General features: G+C 40.5%; 1 protein-coding gene across 1 annotated transcript in view; it reads left to right on the forward strand.

The window, feature by feature from the left end:
• LOC126365870 (uncharacterized) overlaps positions 1 to 18,781 on the forward strand; it is an 82,559-nt gene that overhangs the window by 54,680 nt on the left and 9,098 nt on the right. Inside the window, exon 6 of the mRNA XM_050008559.1 lies at positions 5,580 to 5,763. Coding sequence (XP_049864516.1) covers positions 5,580 to 5,763 — 184 coding nt within the window. The remainder of the gene's footprint in view (positions 1 to 5,579; positions 5,764 to 18,781) is intronic.

The raw sequence follows: 18,781 nt of genomic DNA on the forward strand, positions 1-18,781 counted from the left end.
GTTTTCTTTGCTTACAATGTACAGTTTTTGGTGCCACATATTTTAACTAACTAGTGCAGTGTGTATTTAAAAATATGTTAGATGGTGAGTGAAAAAGGAACTCCTGTTAAAAATTTTGGATTTTTGAGGTTTGATTTAGGTTCAGCAATAAATTCTGAACAATTGGTGTCTCTAAATTTGAGTAAGTTGTGGCAGGTTGAATATTGGTGTTTTAATATAGTGTGTTTTAAAGTTTCACTTTATTACCATTATTTAATTTGACATATTTAAGAATCAAATTCTGCATATATATTACCGTTCAAATATCTTTTGTCAGACTTCTTTAAGTTAACATTACACATTAAGTGGTTAACCCCTTTTGGCCTGTAGCACATTATAATGCAAAAAAATTTAAAACCAAATAAATTGCCCCCAAATTGAGAAAAATTAGTGTACCTTCCACATTTATTTACTTACTTACTTTTCTTTTAGCTACAGATTAGTAACATTTATAACTCACATATAAAAAGGGACTACTTCTCTAGCTTGGCAGTATTGTATTTACAGAATATTCTTCTTTTGTACAAACCTACTCGGAACTCTTAAAATGACTACAAAATTTAGGAGATACTTTTTGTGAAACATTACATACACAGCTGTGATATTTAGGAAAGAGGCCTCTTGTTAGGCCAATGTTATTTCCACATAATAACAAGAGGTCCTTTTTCAGAAGATTGACATCAGTTGCTTTAAATGACATTATTGATTCCTACTGGATTCAAACAATGTGCAATTCAATACACAATGAAGTAAATTACTACAATAAACAAAAAAAGAAAATATATATTTTAAACTATGCAAACACCAGTAATATTGACAATGGAGGAAAAGATAGATTGCTACTTTCTATACAGATGACAGTTAAGTCGCAGACAGACACATTTAAAAGACACTACACAGAAGCTTTCAGCCACAGCCTTCATCAGAACAAGAAAGAGAAACACACAATTCATTCACACAAGCAAGCACACCTCATGCGCCGGCTGGAGTGGCTGTGCGGTTCTAGGCGCTACTGTCTGGAGCTGCTACAGACGCAGGTTCGAATCCTGCCTTGGGCATGGATGTGTATGATGTCCTTAGGTTAGTTAGGTTTAATTAGTTCTAAGTTCTAGGCAACTGATGACCTTAGAATTCAAGTCGCATAGTGCTCAGAGCCATCTTGAACACCACATGCACACATGACCGCCAACTCCGGCAGTTCAGACAAGATTTTATTGTGCTCCATGCTGCCAGAGTTGGCGGTCATGTGTGCTTGCTTGTGTGAATGAATGGCGTGTGTTTCGCTTTCTTGTTCTGACAAAGACTGTGGCCAACAGCTTGTGTGTAAGTGTCTTTTAATTGCTCTGTCCGCAACTTAATGTGTCATCTTTATCGTAAATATACATTTTAGACATTATCAAACATTTTTGCTCGTACTGAAAATTTTACCTCCCAGGCAAGAGGTTCCTTTCCACTTTCCATCTCACACATTATGATGTGTCAATCCTGTTTTTTTAATTGTTAATGCTTTATTTTTGAAAGAGGCTAGAAATGGGCAAACTCATTCATCTTTGATAATTCATTCACTGGTGTGATTGTTCCTGTTTGGGAATCGTTCATTTCTACTTGCTCATCACTCCGTTTTTATCTAATTGAGCATGCTATTTTGATTTTGCACCGCTCATTTCTAAATGGAATGGAGGCCAACTGAGGTGGGGTTGGAGTAGTAGAAATTCTCAGAAAACATCACAGTCACTGCAAACCACGCTCAGAGAGGCCAGAGCAGGCTGAACAGAAGTATAGGTTATGCAACCTCTTTATGAACCAGTATGGACCACCCCAGTTGTCATTCAATTTTGAGGGAATCTTGTAGTTAGCAAGTACAATGCCTTCATTTATAGAATATGATATATATTTGCGAGGGCATTACCAGCATGAAATAACTGGAAGTAAACTGTCATGTATCAAACATTAACAGCTTTGTTGCAATTTGTGGCTGTGAAAATTAACTACACATCGAAGTGCCATATTAATGGTGTTGGAAGTGGAGATTTGTTTTGAAAAATCACGACTTTCAACACAGGGGCTGAGAAACTGCACACTAAAATCAGAAATTTTGTATTAGTAGCAATGGCAACTATAGTATGCTGTAAGATCGTTGGAACTTCATATGTGAAAGGAAGCAAGACATACTTTTTCTTTTCCTTCTTCCCAGAATGTTGCTAGATGACACAGCACACGTCATTGCTTTGAAGATCTTTACAATTACAAAGATAACCAGTTTCAATCACTCAACAGTCAAACAGTTGAAGTGAGCCCCAAAGGTTCATGATGGAATCAATCATCAATTATTTTAGAAAAAGAACTCTTGAATGAGCACAGCCAGAAAGTTAGGCAGTTTTCTTTCTGCTAGCTGTCAATCACTCAGCACTTCTGCTTTTCAGTGAGCTGTCTCCTTTACTTCTAAAGTATTTACACTCTACCAGAACTTTCCTACAAATTAATTGTGATCTAAATTGTTGAGAGTGAAGTGGTGGTGGTGGGGATTTCAGCATGAAAAATACTGTACTAAACAAAACTGAATTGTAGTTACAGCACTGAGCTGTGATGGTGTGATCAACATGATAGCATTTGAATTACTTAGATGCAACCAGGTGTTGTTTGCATCCAGCACTTTAAAATCAATGTTTCACCAGCAGCTGATTTTATAACTGGGGACTTACTTCCAACATATGGGGACAATATTAGGTGTAACCTTTCTAGGACCAGTTTTGAAAGAACATATGGCCACTGTTTAATCTTCCTGTCATAGATGCTCTTTGTGTTCTACTGACAAATTGTTTTCTTTCAGTTCCTCATTAGGCTTCCTGTGTGTCACCTAATTCTTAGATTGGCCTCCTTTTTGAGGGACACTCACAGAAAATATTGTATTCATTTTTTTCTGACAATCTCTCTCATCTTGCTGGAAATTGGCTTCTACTATGATGAGAATCTTATTTACTCTTATGGACATTATTTGAAGTTGCCCAACCAGTGATTAATCACACGTTTCTAATAATTATAGTATTTTGACAATATTATGAAAAGGATAGATTACTACTCACCACATAATGGAGAGGCTGGTTTGCTGCCAGGCACAGCAAAAACAACAGGCAAGCTTTAGGCCAAAAGGCCTTCTGAATTAGACAACACACACACATTCTCTGGCCTTGGCAGCCAGAGACAGTGGTCATCTGTGTGTGAGTTTTGTTTTTGTGAATGTGTGTATGTATGTTGTCTAGTTCAGAAGAAGGCCTTAACTCAACATGTCCACTGTATGGTGAGTAACAATATATCCTTTTCATAATATTGTTGTTGTTCCAACCTGTATTTTCCATTGTTTCATTGCAGCATTTTGTTATATATCAATGTTACAAAAAAATAGGGTTTGTATGTTGCAACATCTTTTATTAAATTTACTATCCATGCTTGATTTTTATCTATGTGCAATGTGAAAAGCTGCAAAGGAAATAGTAGTTGTACCAAGATGTACCTCGAATTTTGCATTTTCAGTAATTAATGCTGAAATGTATTCTTTTAATCAGGAGTGTTCAATTTCCTTGTTCATTCCTTTGTTGTGCATTATCAAATTTTCATTAATCAGTCTGCCCTTTCATTTTTTCACATGAGTTGTTTCTCCTGAAAAGTTTCTTAATGTTACAGTAGATAAAGAGTGTGAAGCCTCCCAGTGGGCTGAGATGGAACATCCTACACCTCAGAACTGTTGTTGCATGACTGTATACCTGGTACTTACAGAAATAAACCATTTGCTAGCTGAGAAGTGCAGAGGCCTTTGCTACAGTAGTCAATCCATTGGCACATGTTAACAGTAACCTGCAGTGTACCCAGTTATTTTTCAAATACACACAGCTAAGGAACTTAGACATGTGCCTTACATTGGTTGATACCACAGTTGCCTTGTTGTTGCACTCTGATTGGGGATAGAAAAGGTATGCCGAGATGTCAAAATTGCTGCATAATAAGAATGGAATATTTAAGGCTGAAACACTTTAGTGGACAATGATGCTTCATGGATGATGTCAGGAACCCAGAGCACAATGTTTTGATCCAGATATGGAACTTTGATGTAGCAGACATGCCATATTGAATAATATAATTTCGACTAATGTGTTACATATCTTTATTTATTTGTTGGCTCCTTACAGTTCCCTACACAGCCTTCAGCCCACTAATCGCACAAAAATTTAACAGTTTCTGAAGTGATCAGAAATTAATCCTCCACATAGTTCCAGTTTCATCTGATTATATTGTTGTAGCACAGATGTATATTTTTCCTATTATAACATTTTTCTGATTCACTATAAGTGCTAGCTCTTTTTCCAGATACAGATATTCACTGTCTCCAAATACACTAAATCATTTAATACTTAAATCAATATTTATGACATTTTTTTTGTTTAAGATTTTTTTATTGTGTGTTGGTTGAGTTCAATTTATACAATGTTTATTTTTGAATCACTTTGTACAAGGGTTATTCAGAAAGTAGGGAACGTTTTGACATTAAAAAAGAAACTAAGTACAAGAAATACATTTTATTATTTACTGACTGACACTACTTTTCCATATAGTCACCAAACACATTGAGGCAATTACCCTAGTGGTGGACAAGATTTGAAGTACCTTCGTTGTAAAATTCTTCCGCCTAAGACTTCAGCCAGTGAGTCACGCCCTGGTTCAAGATCAGGGTTGTTGGGTGGATGAGTGAAAATTTCCCATTTGAATGAATTAAGGAGTTCTTTAGTGCAGTTGGCCATGTAAGGTCGGGCATTGTCATGCAAAAACAAAATTTTGGATGTCAGCTTTCCTTGCCATTTGTTTGAACTGTTCTTCTAAGGCTCCATTATTGTGAAATGACATTTTTCACAAATCATTTCATCAACTTCAGCAACAATATCCGTCAGTCACAATGTTTGGGTGTCCACTCTTCTCTTCAACATGAACATTGGTTTGGCCATTTTTAAAGTGAATGCACCACTTCTGGACGGAACATTCACTCATTACATTGTTTCCATACACTTCGCACAGTTCACGATAAATTTCTATAGGTTATAGGTTTTTGCCAACAAAAACCATATCACAGACCGCACCTCACAACTGGTGGGATTTTTGATTGCAGCGCACATTTCAAATTCGAATACTGAAAAACAGCAGACGCGCAGATGTTCCTGCTGTTACGGATGGATGCCGACTGAGCTGCTGAGCATGCACATACCAAAATATACGCGATCGATGCATGCCTAGCAGTGTCAGATGGAAACGTTCCCTACTTTCTAAATAGACCTTGTATATAAAGTTTCTGTATGGCATTGTTAATAGTGAGGTTTTAATTGTCGCCCACAGTAAGGACAATGAGCATTGGGGTACACAGTGGTGGTGGTGGTGGTGGGAGGGGGGGGGGGGGTCAACAAGAGGGTAGAGGCTGGGGGGTGGGGGTGGAATTCACATATAACTTTTTTCTGTTTGGGTAATTTGTTTCAGTTTATGTAATTGGGCTATTTCAGGACAGTTTAACACACAATGGGAAGAAAACTCCATTGAAATTGATCTCACCTCGTCATTCAAGGGGGCATTCAAGTGATTGCCTCAAAGAATTGTCTGCAGAAGCACTAAGTTCCTGTCAAGTTCCGACTCCAACTAAGTTGGGATCTTCACCTCATCAACACCGTTCCTCCAGTGAAACACGTGGTTTGTATAACTTTTTATTTTTGACTTATTTAGTCGAACTATATCAGGATTAATCTATTGCTGAGTTAATGTTTTGTTAAATATATTTTTAGTAGTTTTGAAAAATGTGCACCATCATGCATAACTTCGAAACATAGCTTTGCCAACTTTTAACACTGAAATTAATTTTGAAGAATTTTTTCATTGTAGTAATTGTGTGCAGTAGTTTTCATTAGTAGAGAATGATTGAAAATTCTTATTTATTGATTAGTTGCTGTTGTTGCAAGTGACATTCACCCCTAAAAGATGTTTTAGTCTGTGTTTCACAGTTATTTTTATTATTAAAATCCAAAATGGCATACAAACACTAATGCAGATTGTAAATATAGTACGAACAAAAGTCACTAGATCACAAGCCGATCAGGAGATCAAACAGAATATGAGGCTTTCCGAATGGTGACGTAAACTGTTCAAACAGGTCAAGCTGTGCTACCCATACTTGAAAAAGTAAAAATGGAGCCAAGACAATAGAAGACAAATTCTCCAGGAACACAATGAGGTACTTATTGGAGGATTTAACAAAAGATGGCCAACTAATTGTCTTTTTATGCAGGTGAAGATGTATTCATTCCGTTGACACCCAGTGATTCAAGTATGCCCTTCAATTTAAAGTGATCGCAGTTTCCCATGCACTTGCATTTGCTATGACTACTAACAAGGCACTGAGCCAGTTGCTTTGCTTGGCAGATATCATGAGCACAACACTAGGTACTGCTGCTGATTTTTAATAATGTTCAGTTCTATTGGTTGATCTTTGTCCCTCATTGGGATTTTCATGGTTTTGTAGGCGATTGTTCATGAGGTTGATTGTGGCAAGATGTACTGTGGAAAACTCTGGAGGTGGCATATTGTTTTTAATGTAGACGAGCCAGGAATGGCCTTGGGAGGAAATCTGTTTTTTTTTGCGCTTCAGGCTGTGTATGTAAGTAGCATCTGCTCAAAGAGCTGCGCACAAACTCAGGTTCAAACTTCACAAAGAAACGAAAGTGGATCTACTGACAAGTTTAATTGTTGTTGCATGGCACGAAGGTACTGAAACTGGATATTGCAGTCTGTGCATGTTGGAGAAATTGATCCTGTAAGATGTTCTTTTTCTGATGAAGTGTGGTTTAATTTGTTGTGGTGTATTAACTTGGAACAATTAATATTATTGTACTGAAAATCATGTTCTATCAAGAACCTCTGCATTATGTGGGTGTGTTGTGCAGTTATTGCAACATGAATTATTGGACCAGTGTTTTTTCACTGGACAGTAACTTCTGACAGATATCTAAGCACTATACTGCAAAGTTTTCAGTGAGAACTAATAACAATTGAATGGATATACGGTTATTTCATGTTGGCTAATGGAACACTGCACGTTGCAAATGCGTCTGTCAGTATTACCAGATGTTTTGGTGATAGAAACTATCCTCTTTTCACAGTTAGTAATTACTGTTGCATTAATTGCACACAACATATACTTTTTCACTGTAGATTGTAATTTTATCTACGTAACTTTTTGTTGCCTACAGCCAAACAGTTACGGGGTATGAACTCTGGTTGTTGTGGTCTCTTGTAGTTTCTCAGTTGGGCTCTTGAGTTGTTGCATTAGTGCATTCTTTTGTGCTACTATACAGTTCTGCATTGTAAGGAATCGAAAAAAACTGTGCATATTGTGCGAAGACAGAAGGGGAACAGATTGCTGCCCAGGAACAGTGTTAGTCCTAGTCAGCAGGCTTCAAGCAGCTGCTCTAATCTGCAGTGTCATCGACACTCCTGCTATGGAAGCTGTGATATCTCTAGTGCCACTGGAAACCTCTAGAAATTCTGCTGCTGATGTGCCCTCCTCTGTGCATGACCTAGCCAGTTTATTACTGCCTCCATTATTAGGCATAGAATTGCAAGAACCCCTCAGGGATTAAGCTCTCATGTAGCAGATGTATGTGTGGCAAGCACATGTAGGTTTATTTAGATTAGAACACCTCAGTAGTCTCAGTGATGGTGTACATGCTGTGTTTAGAAGAACAGTTACATTAACTACAGAGGACTACATTTCTTGTAAACGAGAAAGAGAACATATTAATGTGGTATTTGTTAGCTGCAGGAGTGTCCATGGTAAGGTCCCAGAATTAGTCTCACTTCTTACATGTAACAGTTTACATAGTAGTATTAGCCACAGAAAGCTAGTCAACAGGAGGGAGTAACAGCAAAATCCTAAATGTAATTTTAAATATACAGGATGAATCACCAAAAACTTGCACTGCAAATATTGCAGAAATGGAAAGTGCTGTTGATGTGTGGTTCATAGTATGGATTGGTAGTCAGGGGCTCATACTGTTAGCCAGTTTTGATTTTAATGATACTTGGAAAGAGTATTTTTTGTACAAACATATTCTTTTTTAAAAATGGAACAGTACCTGTTGACACTAACAAACTAAAAGTAGGGTATATTAGAATGTCAGTGGTGTTCATTGCAGGAGTCTAGTGCAAGTCATTTACAAGATATCGTATTGCGCAAAGTTTCCACACAGACATTTGTTTGTGCCATTCAACCCCCATAGTTGATAGGTACAATGCTGTTATGCTTGCTTAAAGTGTGCTTATGTGTCCCTTGATTCCATTGGGACTCGCTGGTCAGTTGATATGTGACAGTCCAAGCAGTATGTTGTGAGTGGACGATGTGGTTTACCAATGCAGAAAAAGCCAACATGCACATACTGTATGGAGAGAATAGGAAGAATACAGTTTGTTCTTGTATGGTGTATGTGGCAAGATATCCCAATAGACAGCAACCATCTCAGCTGTTATTTATCAACCTCTTCAGCCAGTAGTGTGAAAGTGGTAGCGTAACGCCTATAAAATGTAACAGAAAAAAAATAAATGATGACAGAAGAGGTGGAAATTAATGTTCTTGCTGCTGTTGCAGTTGATCCACACATTAGCTCCTGCACAGTTGGAAAGGAAGCAGCTTGAGTCAGGGAAGTGACCTACACATTCTCCATCGACATAGGTTATTACATCTCTCTCCATCAAGAGCTACATAGGAAGAGTTATGAGAATGGTGTTAACTTTTGTACACAGGCATTAAGACAGGCTGGATCATATACCTTGTTTAGTGATGGAGCAACATTTACCAATCATGACCAGGTAAACCACCTCAACATGCACTACTGGTCCGTTGACAATGCCTGTTGGTTTTATCAGGTGGAACGTCAGCGTCCATGGAGTGTAAACATTTATTGTGCGATAGTGAACCATCAGCTTGTAGGCTCGTGTTTCATAGGCAGAATGTTGAACATGCATAAGTATTGTAGCCTCATAACAGACCATCTTCCACAGATGCTAGAAAAGGTTTCTCTGCAGACTACGAGGTACCTGTAGTACCAACATGATGGCTGTCCAGCCCATAGTGCATGAAGTACTACAGCATGTCTTCATGAATTATTTCCAAATTGTTGGATTAGATGCAGAGGATCTGTACCTTGTCCAGTCCATTCCCTTTGATTTTTCTTGGGGAAAGCTGAAAGACGCTGTTTACAAGGACATACCAAATAACCTGATGATATGCAGCTTCGTGTTACTGCAACCTGCTCATAAATCTCTGCCTGGTGAAAGACTACTTTTTTGTGTACCAACCTTGGTCTCTTTTCAACGGACACAAGTTTCAAACAATCCAACAATGAAGCATAACAGGGTCCAGTTATAGTTCTGCCTTTTTTCAAGTACTCTATAATGAGATCCCTTGGGAATCCCAAAAAACAGTGGCTATCACCATACAAGCTGATGATATGGTCTTTGCCCTCTTTGGTGCACTTTCACCAGCCCTTGTTGATTGTTTTGACTGCCATTTTGTCCAGGTTTCCCATCGAGAGTAAGCAATCATGCCACACGCTTCCCCACAGTTTCTTCATAGCCAATTCTACATGCAGGATGTTATGCACTCATTCAGTTGAAGTGACTACAGTCTCAGCAATCTCAGAATTTTTATTTGGAGGTCTTGCATTACCATACCATTGCTTTTGTCAGTAGTTTCCCTTGTGGTGGCAATTGGATGGACAGACTGCACTTCATCTTCAGTGCTTGTCCATCCATGTTTAAATTCATTCACCCAAAAGTAAGTGGTCTTCAGTGGTGGTGCAGAGTCCCTGCAAACTTCATACAATTATGTTTTGATTTTTATGGCAGTCCACCCCTTCAAAAAAATGTTTAATAATAGCGCAAAACTCAATTTTCTCCATTCTCAGTCACATTTGACTGGATTGGTTGGACGAGTGTTTTGTGAGCAGAATTCTCTCACATGCCTTACCTATGACTGGCTCTATGTGTACATTCTGTTTCAAATCCTACAAATGGTTACATCCATATTTGTATGAGTTGACCAATTCAAGTTGTGACTCATCGAAACTGTTGTCGTAATTTTTCCCTTTTTTTTCTTTCTCTCTCTCTTTTTTTTAAAAAAGTGCACAATTTTAAATTTTTTAACATGTGAAGCATATTGTCAGTCTTCGCACCACCTTGAAATCTTATCAATATCTGACTGAATATTTATACAGCTTTTTACTGACAGTACTTCATTATACATAGTCATATCAACTGCGAAAAGTCTGAAGTTACTATTAATATTATGTACACGGTCATTAATATACAACATGAACAGCAAAAGTCCAGAAACACTTCCCTGTGGCACACCTTAAGCTATTTAATCTATCAGTGTCTCCCCATCCAGGCTGATCTTCTGTATCCTACCTACCAAGGTATCTTAAGTCCAATCACAAATTTCATTTTATACCACATATGATCATATTTTTGATAATAAATGTAGGTATGGTACAGAGTCAGATGATTTTTAAAAAAAATCAGTAAGTACTATATCCACCGGTAAGCATTGATCCATGGCTTTCAGGATGTCATATGAGAAAAGTGTGAGTGGGGTTTCACATGATCAGTGTTTAAGAAATCCATGCTGTTTGGTATAAAGGAGGTCTTTCTGTTGCATATACATCATTATGTTTGAGCTCAGAATATATTCCGAGATCCTACAAGAAATACATGTCAATGACATTCTGTGGTAGTTCTGTTACCCTTCTTTTAGAGGAGTGTGATCTGTGCTTTCTTCCGACAGCTGAACATGGTTGTTTGCTTAAGAAACGTAGGTACATTTTTGTTAAAATTTGGTATAGAGTCTGACAACAATTCCATCATGCCCTGCAGCTTTGTTTAGTTTTTGTCATTTTAACTGTTTCTCAACACAATGACACTAATATCTATATAATCCGTCTTTGCAGTGATGTGAGAATTAAATTAGGATGGCATACCTGGATTTATCTTTGTAAGGTAAAATTTGAAAATGGAGGTCAGCATTTTTGCTTTACTACCCATAGTTTCAGTTTCTGTCTCATACATGAGTGTCTGGACTAACTTGGGTACTAATAACAGCCTTTTGGGAGGGATTCTTTGATATACTATGCTTCATCTTACAGCTGATCTGAAACCTGCTTCAAATAGTTAAGCAACTGCGTTATAGGCCCGCCTGGCTAGCCAGGCGGTCTAACGCACTGCTTCCTGATCAGAAAGGCATGCCGGTCCCTGGCATGAATCCATCCGGTAGATTAGTGTCAAGGTGCAGTCTGCTGGCTGGCCTGGGATGATTTTTAAGGTGATTTTCCATCTACCTCGGCGAACGTGGGCTCGTTCCCCTTATTTTGCCTCAGTTACACTATGTCACCGATTACTGCACAAACACTGTCTCCACGTACACGTACACCATAATTCACCATAATTGCTGTACCATGCAAACATTTGGGGTGACACTCGTCTGGTAAGATACGTTCCTGAGGGGGTGGGGGCGGCTTCCAGTGGCGGCTGAACCGCACAATACCCTGGGTTTAGTGTGGGGCAGCGGTGGGGTGGGTGGACTGCTGTGACCTGTTGTGGGGCTGTGAACCACTGAGGGCTATGGCGGGACGAAATCTTTCCATTTTTTCTAGGTCCCCGATTTAAATACACAACTGCATTATTAGGACGATGTGTTAGATCTTGTGGTAATTAAGACCTGAACTTTTCAATTCAGTTAACAGAGTCCGCAGCTCGTGGTCTTGCGGTAGCATTCTCGCTTCCTGCGCACGGGGTCAGGGATTTTCTCTGCCTCATGATGACTGGGTGTTGTGTATTCTTCATCATCATTGACTCGCAAGTCGCCATAGTAGCGTCAACTAAAAAGGACTTGCAATATGGCGGCCGAACGTCCCCTCATGGGGCCTCCCGGCCAACAATGCCATACGATCATTTCATTTCAGTTTACAGAGAGGGAGAAATTAGTGACCATAAGGCTGTTTAACATCAATGACTCCAGGTATTGAAAGAAATGCTAAAAAGAAAGGAAAATATTTTTTCTTGATAAATATGACAGGAAACAGATTGCAGGTTATTGAAGCAGCCAACAACAAATGATATGTATGCTGAGGATGACAAAACTCTTGGTATTATACAATTGCAGTGCTAGAAAGTTGTTATTGCAAAGAGTACTTCATCACAGATTTAAGCAAAGTCAAAGTGTGTTGACAAACAAAGTGTGAGCAAAGGCCAAAATAGCATAATGGGAGCAATATAAGCAGCATTCAAAGAACTAAATATTGAAATGTTGCCCATCAATTTGATGAAAAATCCTCAATACATGAAATTGTTAAATGGATGTAAATCATCTTTTCACTCACTCATTGAACACAAGTAAAATATTATAGAGAAAGGGTTGAAATGCTGAAGTCAGACCATCGTTCTGCTTTCAATCATTGCATGAATGCTGGAACGACTTACACTGAGGCAAATGACTACAGAATAGAAAATCAAATTGTAATTAAAGCAGTAGAGAAGTACACCCGTATGAATCCCTACAGATTATGAGCAGAATATTGTAGGTTATTAGAGCATAAATGTTTCCAAGTGATAGGAAAGAGGTACAGGCCATTGCCATTTTAAAAAGAGTTGTTGGATTGGTGCATTTAGTTGTAGATCTACATCTACCTCTACATCTACATTTATACTCCGCATGCCACCCGACGGTGTGTGGCGGAGGGCACTTTACATGCCACTGTCATTACCTCCCTTTCCTGTTCCAGTCGCGTATGGTTCGCGGGAAGAACGACTGTCTGAAAGCCTCCTTGCATGCTCTAATCTCTCTAATTTTACATTCGTGATCTCCTCGGGAGGTATAAGTAGGGGGAAGCAATATTTTCGATACCTCATCCAGAAACGCACCCTCTCGAAACCTGGACAGCAAGCTACACTGTGATGCAGAGTGGCTCTCTTGCAGAGTCTTCCACTTGAGTTTGTTAAACATCTCCGTAACACTATCACGAATACCAAATAACCCTGTGACGAAACGTGCCGCTCTTCTTTGGATCTTCTCTTATCTCCTCCGTCAACCTGATCTGGTACGGATCCCACACTGATGAGCAATACTCAAGTATAGGTCGAATGAGTGTTTTGTAAGCCACCTCCTTTGTTGATGGACTACATTTTCTAAGGACTCTCCCAATGAATCTCAACCTGGTACCCGCCTTATCAACAATTAATTTTATATGATCATTCCACTTCAAATCGTTCCGCACGCATACTCCCAGATATTTTACAGAAGTAACTGCTACCAGTGTTTGTTCCTCTATCATATAATCATACAATAAAGGATCCTTCTTTCTATGTATTCACAATACATTACATTTGTCTATGTTAAGGGTCAGTTGCCACTCCCTGCACCAAGTGCCTATCCGCTGCAGATCTTCCTGCATTTCGCTACAATTTTCTAATGGTGCAACTTCTCTGTATACTACAGCATCATCCGCGAAAAGCTGCATGGAACTTCCGACACTATCTACTAGGTCATTTATATATATTGTGAAAAGCATGGTCCCATAACACTCCCCTGTCGCACGCCAGAGGTTACTTTAACGTCTGTAGACGTCTCTCCATTGATAACAACATGCTGTGTTCTGTTTGCTAAAAACTCTTCAATCCAGCCACACAGCTGGTCTGGTATTCCGTAGGCTCTTACTTTGTTTATCAGGCGACAGTGCAGAACTTTATCGAACGCCTTCCGGAAGTCAAGAAAAATAGCATCTACCTGGGAGCCTGTATCTAATATTTTCTGGGTCTCATGAACAAATAAAGCGAGTTGGGTCTCACACGATCGCTGTTTCCGAAATACATGTTGATTCCTACAGAGTAGATTCTGGGTTTCCAGGAACGACATGATACTCTAGCAAAAAAACATGTTCTAAAATTCTACAACAGATTGACGTCAGAGATATAGGTCTATAGTTTTGCGCATCTACTCGACGACCCTTCTTGAAGACTGGGACTACCTGTGCTCTTTTCCAATCATTTGGAACCTTCCGTTCCTCTAGAGACTTGCGGTACGTGGCTGTTAGGGGGGGGGGGCAAGTTCTTTCGCATACTCTGTGTAGAATCGAATTTGTATCCCATCAGGTCCAGTGGACTTTCCTCTGTTGAGTGATTCCAGTTGCTTTTCTATTCCTTGGACACTTCTTTCGATGTCAGCAATTTTTTCGTTTGTGCAATGATTTAGAGAAGGAACTGCAGTGCGGTCTTCCTCTGTGAAACAGCTTTGGAAAAAGGTGTTTAGTATTTCAGCATTACGCGTGTCATCCTCTGTTTCAATGCCATCATCATCCCGGAGTGCCTGGATATGCTGTTTCGAGCCACTTACTGATTTAACGTAAGACCAGAACTTCCTAGGATTTTCTGTCAAGTCGGTACATAGAATTTTACTTTCGAATTCACTGAACGCTTCACGCATAGCCCTCCTTACGCTAACTTTGACATTGTTTAGCTTGTTTGTCTGAGAGGTTTTGTCTGCGTTTAAACTTGGAGTGAAGCTCTCTTTGCTTTCGCAGTAGTTTCCTAACTTTGTTGTTGTACCACGGTGGGTTTTTCCCGTCCCTCACAATTTTTCTCAGCACATACCTGTCTAAAACGCATTTTACGATTGCCTTGAACTTTTTCCATAAACACTCAACATTGTCAGTGTCGGAACAGAAATTTTCGTTTTGATCTGCTGCTGTCATTTAGTGTCATATTTATGGAACATATTTTATGCTTGTGTTATGACGTTTTTGAAGGAAACGTATCTACTAACAAAGATCTTGTGAAACTCGGCTCACTCTGTCTGTCCATGGGATCCAAAGAGCCACAGATAATGATGCAAAGGTTGAGACTGGGTTCCTTGACTTGCAAAAGGCATTCAGTACTTTCTACACTGGTTTTTAGTGCGAAATATGAGCCAATGGAAAATCAGACCAGCTTCAAGACTGGATTAAGAATTTCCTAACAGATACAACTCATCATATTGTTCCTAATGGGGCAATACCACCATATGCAAAAGTTACTTTGGGTGTAGTTCAAAGGCAAGATACTACTGGAAGCTCGATGAGGCTGTTTGTGGATGATGTACCTTGGAAAGTTTCAGTACTAGAAAACTGTAGCAACATCCAGGAAGTTCCGTAAAGGATTGGCAGTGTGCAGAGTGGCAGTGGACCCTTGATTTAAATAAATGTAAGATATGGCACATAAACCATGTTGACAGTAAATCATTTAAAACAGTTGTGACAGTAAAAATATTTGAGTATCAATCCTGACTGATCTAAAGTTGAATACCAACGTAATTAATTGTGGGTTGGGAAAAGTTGATGACAGGCTGAGAGAAATTGAAGTAAATGTAAGAATGTAGTTCATTTACAGAAGAAATGGTTTATACTTTTTTGTCAGACGTTCATTTAATAAACTCGGAGAAGCTCCTAAAGATCCAGTGGCATGTGCTGCAAGAGAGACGTTGTGCATTACGAGGAGGTTCACTGTTAAAATATTGAGAGTGAATGTTTCAAGAAGAATAAGGCATCATATTAGTTCCTCCCACATACATCCCAAGAAATCACCATCATATGAAAGTCGGATAAATTAGAGTTCATACAGAATAATATTATGAGGAAAGCTGCTACTCACCATATAGTGAAGATGCTGAGACCCAGATAGGCACAACAAAAAGACTTTTATACTTAAAAGCTTTCAGCCAATGGCCTTTGTCAACAATAGACACCCATACACATGCACACACACTCACGCAAACACAACTCTCACACACGCTTGCAGTGTCAGGCAGCTGAAACCACTGTGTGAGCACCAGCACCAGTGCATGATGGGAGTTGCGACTGGGTAAGGAGTCGGCTTGGGCAGGGAGGGAGAGGGAGGGATAGTATGGTGGGGATGGCGGACAGTGAAGTGCGGCAGGTTAGGTGGGGAGGGCAGGGTTTGGTAGGGGGGGGGGGGGGGGTAGTGGAAAAGGAGAGAAATAAATAAAAAGACTGGGTTTGGTGGTGGAATGACGGCTGTGTAGTGCTGGAATGGGAACAGGAAGGGGCTAGATGGGTGAGGACAGCAACTAACGAAGGTTGAGGCCAGGAGGGTTACGAGAACATAGGATGTATTGCAGGGAAAGTTCCCACCTGTGCAGTTCAGAAAAGCTGGTGTTGGTGGAAAGGATCCATATCACACAGGCTGTGAAGCAGTCATTGAAATGAAGGATATCATATTTGGCAGCATATTCAGCAACATGTGGTCCACTTGTTTCTTCTCCACATTTTGTCGGTGGCCATTCATGCGGGCAGTTTGTTGGTTGTCATGCATACATAGAATGCAGTACAGTGGTTGCAGCTTAGCTTGTAGAACACAAGACTGATTTCACAGGTAGCCCTGTCTTTGATGGGATAGGTGATGTTAGTGACTGGATTGGAGTAGGTGGTGGTGGCAAGATTTATGGGACACGTCTTGCATCTAGGTCTGTTACAGGCATGATCCATGAGGTAAGGGGTTGTGTAAAGATGGAAAAGTATATTGTATCGGTTCGGTGAATGGCTGAATACCACTGTGGGAAGAGTGGTGAGTTTAGTGGGCAGGACATTTCTCCTTTCAGGGCACGACGAGTGGTAATCAAAACCCCGGAGGAGAATGTAATTCAGTTGCTTCAGTCCTGGGTGGTACTGAGTTATAAGGGGAATGCTCCTCTGTGGCCAGACGGTTGGGCTTTGGGAGGTGGTGGGAGACTGGAAAGATAAGGCATGGGAGATTTGTTTTTGTACGAGGTTGGGAGGATAATTATGGTCAGTGAAGGCTTCAGTGAGACCTTCGGTATATTTCGAGAAGGACTGCTCGTCAATGAAGGTGCAAAAACCCTGGTGGCTAAGGGACTTCTTGGTGTGGAATGGGTGGCAGCTCTCGAAGTGGAAGTATTGCTGGTGGTTAGTTGGTTTGATATGGACAGAGTTACTGATGTAGCCACCTTCTAGGTGGAAGTCAATGTTTTAGATAAGTGGCTTGTTGATTTGAGTAGGGAGCGAATTAGTTGTTGAGGTTCGGGAGGAATGTGGATAGGGTGTCCTCACCTTCGATCCAGATAGCAAAGGTGTCATCAGCGAATCTGAACCAGGTGAGGGGTTTAGGATTGTGGGTTTTTAAGGTGGATTCCTGTAGATGGTCCATGAGTAGGTTGGCATAGGATGGTGCCATGCAGGTGCCCTTAGTCATACCCTGGATTTGTTTGTAAGTGATGCCTTCAAAGGAGAAGTAATTGTGGGTGAGAATATAGGAGTGCGGGTAGTGGCAGGGGTGAGTAGAGATTGGATTGTTTGGGGGAGGAGACCAGATAGCGAGGTCATCGGTCTCATCGGATTAGGGAAGGATGGGGAAGGAATCCAGCCGTGCCCTTTCAAAGGAACCTTCCCGGCATTTGCCTGGAACAGTTTAGGGAAATCATGGAAAACCTAAATCAGGATGGCTGGATGCGGGATTGAACCGTTGTCCTTCCGAATGCAAGTCCAGTGTGCTAGCCAGTGCGCCACCTCGCTCGGTGAGTAGAGAGATGGACACTGGGGATAGGTTCTGGGATGGGCCCTGAGATTTGAATAGTGACTGTAGATCCTGCTGGATTACTGGAATGAGGTCACTGTGGCAAGGTTTGTTGCTGGAAGTATCTGACAGCTGGCAGAGTCCTTCTGCCAGGTAATCCTTGCAGTTCAGACCAACAGTAGTGGAGCCTTTGCCTGCAGGTATGATTATAAGATTGGGGTCAGTTTTTAGATGGTGGACTGCAGTTCTTTCTGTGGATGAAAGGTTAGTCTGCATGTTTAGGAATCTGGGGAATGATGGTGAGGCAAGGTTTGAGGTTAAGAAATTCTGGAAAGTTAACAGGGGGTGGTTTGGGGGTAGTGGAGGTGGATCATGGTTGGATAGACGAGTGAATTGAGTTAGGCAAGGTTCATTACTGGTCTTTGGTTGAGGCTGATTGGTAGGGTTGGTGGTGAAAAAGTGTTTCCACTATAGCGACCGGGAGAAGAAGAGAAGGTTTTTAACTAGTCCTGCATGAATGAATTTAGGAGTTGGGCTGTTAGGGTTGGTGGCGAAGAAGTTTTTCCACTGTAGGGACCGGGAGAATGAGAGAAGGTCCTTAACAAGTTCTGCATGACTGAATTTGGGAGTGGGGGGAAAGATGAGGCCTTTGGAAAGGACTGATATTTCTGTGGGGCTAAGGCTTCTGGAGGAAAGGTTAACGACTGTGTTGCAGATCTGGTTAAGGTCTGGATTCTGTGTGGTTGTGGGAGGGAGTTTTGGAGGGAGGGGTAAGTGTAGTAGGTCTGCAAGACAGGGTTTGTCAGCTATGAGGGGTGTGGGGGAGGTTTGGAGGTTGTTGTAGAGATGGTGGACAGTGGTACTCCAAGACAGGAGTAGGAAATGAACAGGCTGGAGAGCTTTTTGAGGTGGCATCATGCATGTTGCTTAAGTTCCTGCAGGGCAAGAGTTTTGATGTGTGTTATGGGTTCCAGGAATTTGGGATTGCGTAGCATGAGAATCTTGCGGATGGAGAGGAGGTGCTGCAAGGACGTTTGGGCTTGGTTGATATCGTTTTGCAGGGCTATGTTAGTGAGGGCTAAGG

Source organism: Schistocerca gregaria, chromosome 4, assembly GCF_023897955.1.
Source record: "Schistocerca gregaria isolate iqSchGreg1 chromosome 4, iqSchGreg1.2, whole genome shotgun sequence".
NCBI classification, from domain to species: Eukaryota; Metazoa; Arthropoda; class Insecta; order Orthoptera; family Acrididae; genus Schistocerca; species Schistocerca gregaria.